Source organism: Dasypus novemcinctus, chromosome 2, assembly GCF_030445035.2.
Source record: "Dasypus novemcinctus isolate mDasNov1 chromosome 2, mDasNov1.1.hap2, whole genome shotgun sequence".
In the NCBI taxonomy this organism is placed as follows: domain Eukaryota; kingdom Metazoa; phylum Chordata; class Mammalia; order Cingulata; family Dasypodidae; genus Dasypus; species Dasypus novemcinctus.
In genome coordinates, this window is record NC_080674.1 from 190,531,652 (window position 1) to 190,546,741 (window position 15,090).

Below are 15,090 nucleotides of genomic sequence, written 5' to 3' on the forward strand. Positions count from 1 at the left end.
CGCCTCCCACATGGGAGGTCCAGGTTCAGTTCCTGGTACTTCCTGGAGAAGACAAGTAAACAGCGAGCTGGCATGATGGGAAGGCGTGACGACCTGATGCAACAAGATGACCCAACAAAGAGACACAAAGAGGAAAGACAATGAGAGACGCAACAAAGCAGGGAGCCGAGGTGGCTCAAGCAATAGAGCACTTTCTCCTATGTGGAAGGTCGCAGATTTGGTTCCTGGTGCCTCTGAAGAGAATACGAGCAGACATAGAGAGCACACAGTGAATGGGCACAGGGAGCAGACAGTGAGTGCTAACAATGAGGGGGGCAATAAATAAATAAAATAAATCTTTTTAAAAAGTGAATTCCTGCTCTTTTTTAAAAAATAATTAATTAATTAAAAATTTTTAGGAGATGCTGGGGATTGAACCCAGGACCTCATACATGCAAAGCAGGTGCTCAACCACTGAGCTTCACCTGCTCCATTTTTTTTTTTAGATGCCTCACAAACATTTCTCACTTTGATAGGTGATTGGGAAAGAACCATGGATATTTTCATTTTACTTTACTTTTATTTTTTGGCTTTCAGCTCTTGAACAATGCCTCTAACACCACAGTGTTTAGTGAGGAAGTGAAGCACATTTTTGAGAAACAGGAATGGCAGAGAAGCTTGTCAAAATACAATAGAAGGGAAGCAGATATGGCTTACGCAGTTGGGCACCCACCTCCCACATGGGAGGTCCTGGGTTTGGTTCCTGGTGCCTCCTAAAGAAGACAAGCAAGAGAGTGAGGTGATGCAAAGGGCTGGCACAACGAGCTGACACAACAAGATGACACGGTGAGATGATGCAATGAAGAGACACAGCGAGGAAACACAATGAGGGCCACAATAAGCAGTGGCTCGAGCTATTGGGTGCCTCCCTCCCACATGGGAGGTCCTGGGTTTGATTCCTAAAAAGAAGAACAGAGAGGAGACAGCAAGTGCAAACAATGAGGGGGTGGGGAGAAATAAATAAAATAAACCTTTTAAAAAAAACAACAAAAAAAAGCAGGGGAGCAGGAGTGGGTGTAGCTCAGTGGTTTGAGTGACTGCTTCCCATGTTTGAGGTCCCAGGTTCAATCCCCAGTTCCTCTTAAAAACAAACAACAACACAATAGAACAAAATAGAAGCAACAGTGGAACCGAAATTAGACCACCTCTTGTTGCACCTTTTGGACAGGTGTGTATCTTATGTCCAGGTGGAAAGCGGAGAATTTGATTGCCAGTTATGATGCCTGTTGCACCCAAAATGGTAACGGTGAATTTGAAAAGCAAAGGTCTGCCGCTATTGCAGAAGTTGCAATGAGCAAAGAAACCAAGGCATTCAGAGGAAGCGGTGGTGGTGCTGGAAGCAAACCTCAGAACCAGCTCTCTGCATCGGCTGGCACTCTGCACAGGGTGGCACTCCCGTGTGGGGCGGCATTCCCGCATGGGGTGACACTTCCGCGTGGGCTGGCACTCCGCGTAGGCCAGCTCGCCATGTGGGCCAACTTTCCATGCGGGCCAGCTTGCCCACACCAGGAGGCTCTGAGCACCAAGCCCTGGACCTCGTATATGGGAAACAGGAGCCCAACTGCTTGAGCCACATCCAATTCCTACGATTTCTTAATTTAATCACTATATCATGTTTATATAAGATTAGCCTTTTTTTACTGTGGCACTTTCATGTGTTCAGTTCAGTGATATTACTTACATTCACAATGCTGTGTTACCAACACCATTGTCTAGCATCAAAACATTTGCATCACCTCAAACAAAAACTTTGTACCCATTAAGTAATGGCTCTGCATTTCCCTGGCACACATGCACCCAGCTCCTGATAACCTGTAATCTACTTTTGGTCTCTATGAATTTACCTACCCTAGTTATTCACATAAATGAAATCATAATTTATTCATCAGTTGTTCTCTAGGGAAACAGAATCAACAGGAGAGACCTGTAAATAGAATGAGATTTTATAAAACTACCTCATTCATGGGATTGTAGGGATGGACAAATCCCAAATTTTGTAGGGCAGGCTGCAAGCTGGGAATTCTGATGGAGGTTTTTTTTTTCCTCATTGTCTGCTCATTGTTTTTCTCATTTTTTTGCTGTTGTATGCTCGGTTTTTTTGCTCTTCATCTCCTTATTTTTTCTTGTTTTTTGCTCTTCATCTCCTTATTTTTTCTTGATGTCTGCTTGTTGTTTTTGCTCAATGTCTATTCATTGCTTGTTTTCTTTAGGAGGCACCAGAAACTGATCCTGGGACTTCCCATGTGGGAGGCAGTTGCCAACTGCTTGAGCCACTTCTGCTCCCTGCTCGTTTTTGCTTGTTGTTTTCTCATTGTCTGCTTGTGGTGGTTTTTGTGTGGGTTGTCTGCTCATTGTTTTTTCTTTGGGACACTCTAGGAACGGAACCCAAGACCTCCCATGTGGGAGGTGGCACTCAGCCGCCTGAGCCATGTCTGCTCCCCACTCGTGTATTACTTTTGCAACTTTTTGGAAGTGAAATCATTTCAGAATAAAAAGCTTCCCTGAGTAAAGCTGAGGCTCTGAGTGGTTGCGTTTAGTCTAGATATCCTCTTGTCCCGAAGTTGTCATTTCTTCTCCACATGATGGGTCCCCTGGCCCCTCCCCTTCTCAGGGGTCCCGGGTGAGCCTGGCAAGTGGAAAGCTCCTCGGGGTCCCGGGAGGCGCTACCCCAGCCTCCTGACTCACCGCGGGTGCAGCCAGGCGCCTGTTCTCCCCCGTGCTGTCGGTGCCTCCAGGTGGGAAGGAGGCAGGTGTCCCTGCCTGGGGAGGCCACGGGCAGGACCTGCTGGCAGTCTGCGCAGGGACTCAAGCGCCCGGGGAAGCTCGGGAGGGCGGGGGTCGGGGGCCGGGGGTCCTGGGACGGCCCCGGGGGCTGAGGGAGGGGCTGGGCCATCTGCCTCGGGACTTCCTTAGAAGTTGCTGAGGTCAGGCTTCTGCTCCCTGGTGCCAGGGCAGAGCAGGGGAGCTTGCACGGGGCGTGTCCAGATGCAGAGGAAACGAGAGCTCAGCAGAGAGGAGCGGCTCGACGTGTGCAAAGACCCTGGGCAGGCTCGGGCTGGGGCTGAGCTCAGAGATGCCCCCAAGCCTGGGGCGCGCAGCCGCGGCCACCGACGGCGCAGACACACACGCGTCGCGCGGCGAGCCCGCACCTGCCCAGGGCCCCGACAGGGCCGGCCGGGGCTGGAAAGGCGGTGGGACAGGAGCACCGTCCTCCAAGCAGGTTCCCGGGAGCAGGGGCGCTGCATGGGCAAAGCGAGGGCCCCGCGCCGGGGCTGCTTGCTCCCTCGCGCCCCCGTGTCTCTTTGTCAGGGCTTCTAGCTTCCATTTCTTTCTTTTTTTTTTTTAGGTTTATTTTATTTATTTCTCTCCCCCACCCCCCCAGCTGTCTGCTCTCTGTGTCCATTCGCTGTGTGTTTTTCTGTGTCTGCTTGCATCCTTGTCAGTGGCACCCGGAATCTGTGTTTCTCTTTGTTGCGTCACCTTGCTGTGTCAGCTCTCCGTGTGTGCGGCGCCACTCCTGGGCAGGCTGTGCTTTCTTCACCCGGGGTAGCTCTCCTTGCACTCCTTGTGCACGGGGCTCCCCTACGCGGGGGACCCCCCTGCATGGCACAGCACTCCTTGCGCGCATCAGCACTGCGCATGGGCCAGCTGCACACGGGTCAAGGAGGCCGGGGGTTGGAACCGCGGACCTCCCGTGTGGTAGACGGACGCCCTAACCACTGGGCCAAGTCCGCTTCCCTTATCTTCCATTTCTGAGCACCTCTTTCTGCCACTGTCAGGTCCTGGTGCAGAGCTGGGGACGGAGCCAGAGACGCTGCTGCTCTCCAGCCCCGCCGGCCGTGCCCACCCTAAGGCGCTCACAGAACCCCTAGCTGGGCAGCACTGACGTGGAGGGAGTGATATGCCCCAAGGGCCTGGGGCGTTGGCCAAGCGATGATTCGAGATGGGGCTCGGGAGGAGACCAGCAGGCAACAAAACCCTCCGTGTGGAACTCGGATTTCAGGGCAGCAAGGAAAGAGCCTGGGCAGGGGCAACGGGCAGAGCGCCCACGATCAAACACCCTGACCTGGCAACTCCCCCAGAGTGACCAGGACTTATTATGGGATACCCAAGGTAGTGCAGGGACTAGGGTCCCACCTATGGGTGGCACCCCATGTGGCCCAGGACCCAGTTTCAGGAAGTTAAATTGGAGTTCATCAAAATGTAAAACTTTTGTGCCTCCAAGGATACGATCAAGAAAGCAAAAAGGCGGGAAGCGGATGGGGCTCAAGCAGCTGGGTGCCCACCTCCCACATGGGAGGCCCCGGGTATGTTTCCTGGTGCCGCCTAAAGAAGATGAGTAGACACAACGAGTGGACACAATGATCAGACACCGGGAGCAGACAAGGAGCAAATAGAAGAAGGAGTCATCTCGGAGGGGAAGCATTAAAAAAAAAGTTAAAAAAAAAAAGCAAAAAGATGTCCTCCAGAGTGGGAGAAAATCTTTATAAATCTTATATCTAATAAAGGACTTGTATCAAGATATATATAGGCGGCCTCCTTGACCCGTGTGGAGCTGGCCCATGCGCAGTGCTGATGCACGCAAGGAGTGCCGTGCCAAGCAGGGGTGTCCCCGCGTAGGGGAGCCCCACGCGCAAGGAGTGCGCCCCATAAGAAGAGCCACCCAGTGTGAAAGAAAGTGCAGCCTGCCCAGGAATGACGCCGCACACACGGAGAGCTGACACAACAAGATGACGCAACAAAAAGAAACACAGATTCCTGTGCTGCTGACAACAGAAGCGGACAAAGAAGACACAGCAAATAGACACAGAGAACAGACAACCAGGGGGGGGGGAGGGGAGAGAAATAAATAAATCTTAAAAAAAAAAGATATATATAAAAAAATCTTTACAACTTGATAAGGAAAAGACAAATAACCCAATTTAAAAAATGGGCAAAGATGGGAAGCGGACTTGGCCCAGCGGTTAGGGCGTCCATCTACCACATGGGAGGTCCACGGTTCAAACCCTGGGCCTCCTTGACCTGTGTGGAACTGGCCCATGCGCAGTGCTGATGCACGCAAGGAGTGCCGTGCCATGCAGGGGTGTCTCCCGCGTAGGGGAGCCCCACGCGCAAGGAGTGCGCCCCGTAAGGAGAGCCGCCCAGCGCGAAAGAAAGTGCAGCCTGCCCAGGAATGGCACCGCACACACGGAGAGCTGACACAACAAGATGATGCAACAAAAAGAGACACAGATTCCCGTGCTACTGAGAAGAACATAAGTGGACAAGGAAGAACACACAGTGAATGGACACAAAGCAGACAACTTGGAGAAGGGGGTGGTGGGGAAGAGGAGAGAAATAAAATAAATAAATCTTAAAAAAAAATGGGCAAAGGATCCAGATAGATATTTCTCCAAGAAAGGTATTCAAATGGCCAATGGGCACATGCAGCAATGCTCCACATCTTGGCCGATGCTCCACATCAGGCAAATGCTAATCAAACCAGAGTGAAATTCTACCGATGCCCATGGGATGGCTAGAATCCCAAAGTCAGATAATCACAAGTGTCAGGGAGGATGTGGAAAAGCGGGAACTCTCGTCCATACTGGTGGAAAGGTAAAATGGCACAGGCACTCTGGAAAACACAAAGGCAGTTCTTCCAATGCTTTGTTTTTTATGGTGTCAGGGTCGGGGATTGAACCTGGGACCTCCAACGTGGGAGGTCGGCGCTCAGCCCCTTGAGCCACATCCGCTTCCTTCTTCAAATGGCTTATCCTAGAGTTTACCATATGACCAAATCTACCCCCATCGCAGCTGCGCCAGGACCCCCTTCCCTCCCGCGTTGCCTTCTAAGCTGGACCCCTTGTCCATGCTGGACCCGCCTTCATGGGTACTCAGGAAGCATCCACTCCCCGTTCTCCCCTTCCCCAAGCCCCCGACAATCACCACTGCTTTCTCTATGGACTTGCCTCCCATTTGCCGTTTCCCTGCCTCAAGTTCTCCGCTCTACCGCCCTGTTCCCAAGCGCACACCCCTCGTCTTGTTACTGCCCACTTTATAAACGCTCTCCCCTACCCCGTAGCCCCTCCAGCCTTCTGCCCAGTTCTCCACGGCTCTTCAAAGTCGTTCCCGCTTCCTCCACCTCCCGCTCTCTCCTCAACCTGCTCCAACTGAACTTCGGTTTCCCGGCATTCCAAGGACATGGCTCTTAGAAAGTTCCAGACGCCTACCAAGCCAAGGGCCAGTTCTCTGCCCTCGTTTTACTCAAGTGTTCCTAGCCCCTGAGCTGAGCTCCACCTCCTCCTGGAAGCGCCTGCTCTGGAAGGCTCCTGCCGTCCTCCCCCTCCTGCCCCTGGCCCCGGGCCTCTCACTGTCCAGCGGGCACTCTGTCCTGCCGCTGCTCTCCCACGACAAGCTCTGCCTGCAGGGGCTCATCCAGCCAGTGCTTCTGTATACTCTCCAGTTCCAAAACCGAAAACGTCTGAAAGCGGCAAGTATTTCCAGAACTTACTGAGCAGGCAAACCAGACGTGAACTCCTCTGAGACTCTTTACAATCCTTTTGCATCCCCCTTGGGAATGACACCGCACGTTTTGCTGCAAACATTCGGTGAGCGTGCTTACAGGGGGCTGCTCCGGACCCGCCGGCCGTGCTATGAGGTGTGCAGTATGTGATTCATAGCACCTTCCTGACACGTGAAACCTTCTCCATTTCACAATTTATGTGGACACTGGGAAAAAGAAGAGCGATCTAGACCTAAAAGCGAGCAGAAAGAAAGGACTAATTAAAAAAAAAAGATGATTCTTTGAAAAGACTCACAAAACTGACAAACCTTTAGCTAGACTGACCAAAATATAAAAATAAAAAATAAAAAGGGAGAGCGAGAGAAGGACGGCTCAAATTATGGGAAGCAGAGGTGAAAGGTGGATGGTGGTGATGGTGGTATAACTCTGTGAAAGGAATTAACAGCCCTGAGTTATACATGTGGATGGGGTTATAAGGGGAAAGTTTAGGTTGTGTTTATGGTACTAGAAGAAAAATTTTAATAAAAACAACATAGGACTCCAACACAGTGCGCTCTCTTGTAAACGATAGACTGTAATTAATAGCACAGTAATAAAACTCTCCTTTTATGAGTTATAACAAATATCCACACACATGCAAGGTGTGAATCATAGGGGGTCGGCATGACCACAGCAGATGCGCTCATCCAAGAGACAAGTACTTGTGGAGTCCTGCCCACGCACTGGGTGGCATTGTAGGCAGTGGGGACAGAGCTGGGTACAAGAGGGACAAAATAATAATAATAATAATAATAGGGTGGTATAGGGGTACTCTGTATTTTGGATATTTTATGCATCATTTTTCTGTAAACCTATAACTTCTGTAATTAAAAAAAAAAAGCAAAATGGGCCATTACTACTGACTTTACAGAAATAAAAATGATTATAAAGGAATACTATGAACAATTATATGCCAATAAATTAGATAACTTAGATGAAAGGGACACATACCTTGAAAGACCCAACCTACCAAAACTGAATCAGAAAGAAACAGGTTTGAAAAGCCCTATATCAAGTAAAGAGATTGAATAAGTAATTATTAATTAAAAAAAGAACTACTCACACAGAAAAGACCAAGCCAAAATGGCTTCACCTACTACATTCTGCCAAACATTTAAAGAAGAATTAATACCAGTTCTTCACAAACTCTTCCAAAAAATAGGAGGGTACACTTCCCATTTAATTTTAAAAGGCCAGGGGAGCGGATTTGGCTCAACTGATAGAGCGTCTGCCTACCACATGGGAGGTCCGCGGTTCAAACCCCGGGCCCCCTGACCCCTGTGGAGCTGGCCCACATGCAGTGCTGATGCGTCCTGGCACCTCCTTGTGAAGGCAGCTCGCCCACACGCTGCGGAGCGCCACCCAGCCCACAAGTGCTGCGGAGAGCTGACTCAGCAAGGTGACACAACCAAAAGCGAGACAAGCAAAAATGCAGAAGGGACACAGCAAAGGGACACAGAGAGCAGACAGCATGCAAAAAGCCACAAGGAGAGGGGGGGGAGATAATAAAAAAATAGACTATGAAGGGAAGCGGGTATAGCTCAAGTAATTGGATCTTGCCTACCACATGGGAGGCCCCGGCTTCAGTTCCTGGTGCCTCCTGGAGAAGATGAGCAAGACAGTGAGCTGGCGTGACAGGCAGGCACAGTGAGCTGATGCAACAAGGTGATGCAACAAGGAGACATAAAGAGGAAACACAATGAGAGACACAACAAAGCAGGGAGTGGAGGTGGCTCAACTGATTGAGCGCCTCTCTCCCACATGGGACGTCCCAGGTTCACTTCCTGGTGCCTCCTAAAGAGAAGACGAGCAGACACAGAGAGCAGACAGTGAGTGCAAACAACAAGGGGGAAGGATAATGAAAAAATAAAATCAATCTTAAAAAAAAAAGACTATGAAGATAAAATTGGGAGGACTATGAACAAATCCTCAATACCAAACTAGCAGAACAGTATGACTCTTTTGAGAAATTCACACATGATCGGATTATGTGATGATATGGGACAAGGCCAACAAGCTACATGTCCTGAAGTTTTCTTGCATATCTGAGGACCAGGTTTGACCTCAAGAGATGGCAGTTGTACACTTTTTGCAACTGGTTTGAAATCACATTTCAGCTCCAACTTTGCCTCCTGAGAACACCTAACAGTTTCTGCAGGTCCATTTTATACAACTTGAAAGACCCTGAAACTTTCTGGTTGCCACAAGTGTATCTTTCTTTCCTGCTCATCCAGTAAACAGCTGTGCCCCACGGTGATAGATTTTTCAAACAAGAAACCTGGAGCAGCAGTTTAGCAAAATAGGCGGTCAGCAGCACTCAACAGATGGAGTTTCCCCAAGCACAGTTCTGTAAGAAGGGTGTGTGAGGGTGTGCATGTATGCGTATTTTAAGTTATTATCTGTACTGTGCAAATTTTTTGGTCTTGAGTATTCTGGCTGTGAATTTGATGCACAACAATTATGGCTAAAAACTTTTGCTTGGTCAACAGAAGATCTTTAATGTTTTGTGGCCAAATTAAGTTGTAACAGTGGATTGTTTTACGTGCAGATGTTATTGTTAAATACAGGGACTGTTTCCAGGCACAGAATATGAATCGCAAGTTAGGATGGACGTTAGATGTGATTATGATGACATAGCGAAGGTCTGCAAATGTGTGGTGAGGAATTAAACTGGAGACCGGCCATTTGACACATGGCCTCTACTTAGCCGTGGTAGAAAAATCCTTTGACTTCCAGCCTTCAATACCCACGTGGAGTCTGCGCGCACCTCATTCATGCAAAGAGTTCCCTGGACACTGAACATCTCCAGGAAAGAGTCGCCCCTTTAGGGCCAACCCGTGACACAGCACAGGCGAGCACAGGGCAGTGCCAGGCCCGGTGGCACTGCCACGTGGGCAGACTTGGGGTCCTTCCGTCAGGTTTCCCCAGATTCTTTTAACAGGTGTCCACGTTGAATGGCTTGAGCTTTGTTTTGGCAAACCTCTGCCTGAGGTTGCTTTCAGGTGGTTCTTCACTTTGTTTCCAAGGCCGAGGAAAAGAAAGTAGCCTGTTTTGAGGAGGTAGAAGTTAAATACACTTTTATTTTTTAATGTGACTTGTTCAGGACTACTCTTTACAAATGCCTTGTTTCACTTATTATTGTTTCTGGAAAGGAAAGCTCATTAAAATTGTTTTAGTTTAATATAGAACAGCTTTGTTCATTAGGGCTTATTTGGAAAAATTCTGAATTTGATTCAAAGGTACACCAATGCCTTCCAAAGTAAGGTAATCATCACAGTTGTTCTGATCAGATAGGTCAGAGAAATTTCTGGAATATTTACATTCGAAGATTCCCTATTAATGAATGTCTTTGACTTAAATCTAACCAAAACTGGCAACATTATTCTTTGTACATTTTCATTATATAGTGTTACCAAGTTTAGTTGCAGACAAATAAAACACGTAAGCTATTTGTTTACCTTACCAAAAAAGAAAGAAATTAAGAAAACTTAATTTACAACAGTATCAAAAAGTAAAATACTTAGGAATAAATTTAACAAAAGAAATTCAAAACATCTATTTTGAGAACTACAAAACAATGTTGAAAGAAATTTTAAAAGACCTAAATAAATAGAAAGATATGCCATGATCATGGATCAGAAAACTTAATATTGATAAGATGATTATAGCTGTGTGCTATATTGATGAATTCTAAAAAGAAATATTGGATTATGTAACTGGTCTTTTCCTCGAGCATATTAGATTATGTTGGATTCCTAGGTTTACTTGATTAAGTAATTATGTCAACCGCTTTGTCAATAGGTGTTGAGTCCCTGCCCTTTGACATGGAAAAGGCGTGGCAAGGGACAGAGTCGAGGGGTTTTGATGTTGGAGTTTGATGCCGAAGCCTTAAGCTGGAGCCCCAGGAAGAGAGGAACCCTGAACCCAGAAAGAAGCAAGACCCTGGAAGGGAGGAACCCAGGAAGCCTGAACCCTCATAGATGTCGGCAGCCATCCTGCTCTAACACGTGAAAAGAGACTTTGGTGAGAGAAGTAACTTATGCTTTATGGCCTGGTATCTGTAAGCTCCTACCCCAAATAAATACTTTATAAAAGCCAACCAATTTCTGGTATTTTGTATCGGCACCCCTTTGGCTGACTAATACAATGATGTTTTAGTTTGCTAAAAGCTGCCAATGCAAAATACCAGAAATGGGTTGGCTTTTTTTTTTTAGGAACCGGGGACCAGAAATTGAACCCAGGAACTCACACGTAGGAAACTGGCGCCCAACCACCGAGCACATTGGCCACCTGAGTTGTTTTTTTCTGTTTGTTTTGCTAGTTTTTGTTGTTGTTTCTGTTCTTTTCTAGGACTCATCGGAACTGAACCCAGGACCTCCTGTGTGGGAAGCAGGCGCTCAGTCTCGTGCCACCTCAGCTCCCTGGTCTGCTGTCTCTTACTGTCTCTCCTGTGTCTCTTCTTGTTGCGTCATCTTGCTGCGTCAGCTCTCTGCACAGGCCAAGCTTGCCTTCACCAGGAGGCCCTGGGAATTGAACCCTGGACCTCCTATGTGGTAGACGGGAGCCCAATCGCTCACCTGGGTTGCCTTTATAGTGGGAATTTATTAGGGTAAGAGCTTACAGTTCTGAGGCTGAGTGTCCAAATCAAGGCATCGTGAGAGCTGCTGTCCCACCAGAGGTCAACTGCTGGGGCCTCTGACTCCTGCCATGTGCTCAGGCAAAAGCGGCCGGTCTCTCTCTTCTCCAGGCTCCCTTGCTCCAAGTTCAGCTGTGGGCCATCAGCCATATGACTCCTCCCTGGGCCTTATCTCTTCCGCTTCGGGCAGCCCTGCTGATTCCAGCCTCCGTTCTCTCAGCCTCGTGGGGTTTCTCTGTCTTTCTGAGGCTGTAGGCAGTCTTGGGGAGTCCTCTCTCACATGGCAGAGTAAAAACAGCAGCTCTCTTTCTCTGAGCTCTGATTATACAGGACCCCAGAAAAGGACTAAGATGCACCCTGGGCCCTGGAATCTAACCAAAGACCTTTAACTGGAGCGATCTAATCAAAGGATTGATTGGATCTAACCAAAAAGTCCCACGTAAATAGGTTTACATGCCCAGCAATGAGTTAGTTTAAGAACATGATTTTCTGGGGTCCACAAAAGACTCAAACCAGTACAGATGGCGATACTCACCAAACTGATTTTTGGATAAAACACCACCTCTACCAGAATCCCAGCCGGCTTCTTTGTGCCAAGTGCCGAGCTGCTTCTAAAATTTATGTGGAATTATAAGGGACCCAGAAGAGCCAAAACAATCATCAAAAAGAACAAAGTAGGAGGCATCATACTTTTTTTCCTTCCCTGCCCTCGCCCCCACCCTGCTGTTTTTGCTGTCTGTGCCCATTTGCTCTGTGATCTTCGGTATCTGTTTCTCTTTTTGTCTTCTCGTCTCCTCTTTCTCTTCTGGGATTCACTTGGATTCGATCCCAGGGACCTCTGATGGGGAGAGAGGGTCCCTGTCAGTTACCCCACCTCAGTTTCTGGTCTCTGCTGCGCTTCACCTCGACTCTCCCCTTCGTCTCTCTTGTGTCGCGTCATCATCTTGCTGCGTGATTCACTTGCGCAGGCACCAGCTCACTGCATGGGCACTTGGCTGTCCATGCGGGCATTCACGTGTGCACTTGGCTTGCCGCGTGGGTACTCTCGCAGGCACTTGGCTCACCGCTTGGGCATGGGCTCGCTTTGTGGGCACACTTTCTCTTTCTTTTTCTTAACCAGGAGGCCCCAGGGACCAAACCCAGGTCATCCCATATGGTTAGGCGGAAGCCTTATCACTTGAGCCACATCCACTTCCCTATACTTCTTTTTTTTTCTTTTAAGTGTTAAATTAAAAAAATATGAGATCCCCATATACTCCCCACCCCACCCACCCCACCCCTCCCACATCAACAACCTCTTCCATCATTGTGGCACATCCACTGCACCCGGCGAATACATTCTGGAGCACCGCTGCACCACATGGACAGTGATCCACATTGTAGTCCACACTCTCCCCCAGTCCACCCAGTGGGCAACGACAGGACACACAACGTCCAGCATCCATCCCTGCAGCACCACCCAGGACAACTCCAAATCCTGAAAATGCCCCCACACCATATCTCTTCTTCCCTCTCCCAACCATCAGCAGCCACCGTGGCCACCCTCTCCACATCACTACTACAATTTCTTCCCTTACTAATCACAACAGTTCTCCAGCAGAACACTAGTAAGTCCACTCTGATCCATACTCTATTCCTCCATCCTGTGGACCCTGGGATGGCTATGTCCAGTCCCCCTCTACATCAAGAGGGGGCTTAGATTCCACATGGATGATGGCTGTGATTCTCCTGCTTGCAGTTGTAGGCACTCTTGGCTCCCTGGTGTGGTGGTTGACCTTCTTCACCTCCCTGTTAGCTGGCCAGGGTAAGTCCAAGAAACCAGAGGGTAGGAGCCGCAAGTCTGCTGAGGCCCAGGGCCTGGCCATCACATGGACAGTCCAGAGATTCAGGTCTCCTGAGTATACACCAACCCAAATGCCAACCACAGGTCTGGTAAAAGTAACAGAAGAGGCATGTGTAGAAAGGTCATAACCTTTCTATTAACTCCATCACACTCAGGAACACAAATTCCGAAGTCGGGCCAACTGACGTGGCCCTGAACCCCAGAGCCATCTGCCAAGACCATAGAACCTGTGGGTCTCTGCAGCCCTCATACTTCTTGATTTTAAATCTTGTTACAAAGCAAAAGTAATCAAGACACTGGTACTGGCAGAAATAAAACCATGTGCCATGGTTAACTGATTTCAACGAGGGTACCAAGACCACTCAGTGGAGGAAAAATAGTTTTTTCAACAAATGGTGCTGGGACAACTGGATAGCCACAGGCAAAGGAGGCAAGTTGGATCCTTACCTCATGTCATGTACAGAAATTAACTCAAAGGGGATCAAAGGCCTAAATGGATGAGTTAAACTGTAAAGTTCTCAGAAGGAAACATAAGAGGCAAATCTTTGTGACTTCAGATTTGGCAAAGGATTCTTAGAGATGACACCAAAAGTGGGAACAACAGAATGGTAGAAAATATCTTCAAATTATATATCGGATAAGGGTCTAGTATCCAGAATATATAAAGAACCCTTACAACTCAATAATAAAAAGATAACTCACTTTAAAAATGGGGAAGCATATGAATAGACATTTCTCCAAGGAAGATAAACAAATGGCCAATAAGCACATGAAAAGATGCTCAATCTCATTAGTCCTCAGAGAAATGTAAATCAAAACCACGGTAAGATATCCTCTCACGACACAGATTCCCAGTACCACGGACAATAATACAAGTGGACACAGAAGAACACACAGCGAATGGACACAGAGAGCAGACAACTGGGGCGGGGGGAGGGATATCTTAAAAAAAATAGATATCTTCTCATACCTACAATTAAAAACTCAGATAATCATAAGTGCTGACAAGGATGTGAAGAAAATGGAACCCTCATACACACTGGCAGGAAAGTAAAGTGGTTTAGTCACCATGGAAAACTGTCTACCAGTTCTTCAACCAATTAAACATAGTCATATTCTCTAGCAATTCCATCCTACATATATACCCAGGGAAAATATATGTCCACAACCCTTGTACACAAATATTTATGACAGCATTTTTCATAGGAGCCAAAAGGTGGAAATAATCCAACTGTCCACCAACTGAAGAATGGATAGACGTGGTATAGCTGTACAACGGAATGATATTCAGCCATAAAAAGGACTGAAATACTGACACATGCTACAACGCGGAGGAAACTTGAAAACATTAAGCAAAGGAAAGATGCCAGGCACAAAGGACCACATATATGATTCCATTTAAATGAAGTGTACAGAATAGGGATCTCTATACCAACAGAAAGTAGATTAATGCTTGTAGGGTGTGATAGCTAAAGGGTATGGGGTGTCTTTTTTGAATGATAAACATGTCCTAAAATCAATTATGGTGATGGCTTCACAACTCTGTGAAAATAGTAAAAACTGCTGAATTGTAAACTTTAAATGGATGAATTGGATGGCATGTGAATTATATTTCAATAAAGCTGTTAAATGGGGGGGTGGGGGTGGGAATTGGCCCAGGATTTCAATTTAGGTACTGTGGACCTGTATAGTCTCCCAATCTAACTTGTTTTCCTTAGTCCCTTCCTGTGTCTTTTGAAGCACAGAAGCTTAATTTAACTGTATCGAGTTTATCAATGTTTTACCTTGTGGGTAATGCTCTTTTTGTGTCTTAAGAAACTCTCTCCTATCCTGAAGTCATAAAGATGGTCTCCCATGTTATCTGAAGTCATAAAGATGGTCTCCTCTATTATCCGGGCCATTTGCATTTGGGTCTTTAATCCACTTGCAATTAATTTGCTTATGGTGTAAGCCAGGGGTTACATGTTTCCCAAAACTTTTTGTTTTTGGCATAATTTCAGAATAAAAGAAAATTGACAAGAACAGTACAAA

General features: G+C 47.4%; 1 protein-coding gene across 1 annotated transcript in view; it reads right to left on the reverse strand.

The window, feature by feature from the left end:
• LTC4S (leukotriene C4 synthase) overlaps nucleotides 1-15,090 on the reverse strand; it is a 34,084-nt gene that overhangs the window by 7,505 nt on the left and 11,489 nt on the right. The window contains exon 3 of the mRNA XM_058283307.2: nucleotides 6,530-6,773. Within this exon, the coding sequence (XP_058139290.1) occupies nucleotides 6,530-6,623 (94 nt within the window). The 5' untranslated portion in view covers nucleotides 6,624-6,773. The remainder of the gene's footprint in view (nucleotides 1-6,529; nucleotides 6,774-15,090) is intronic.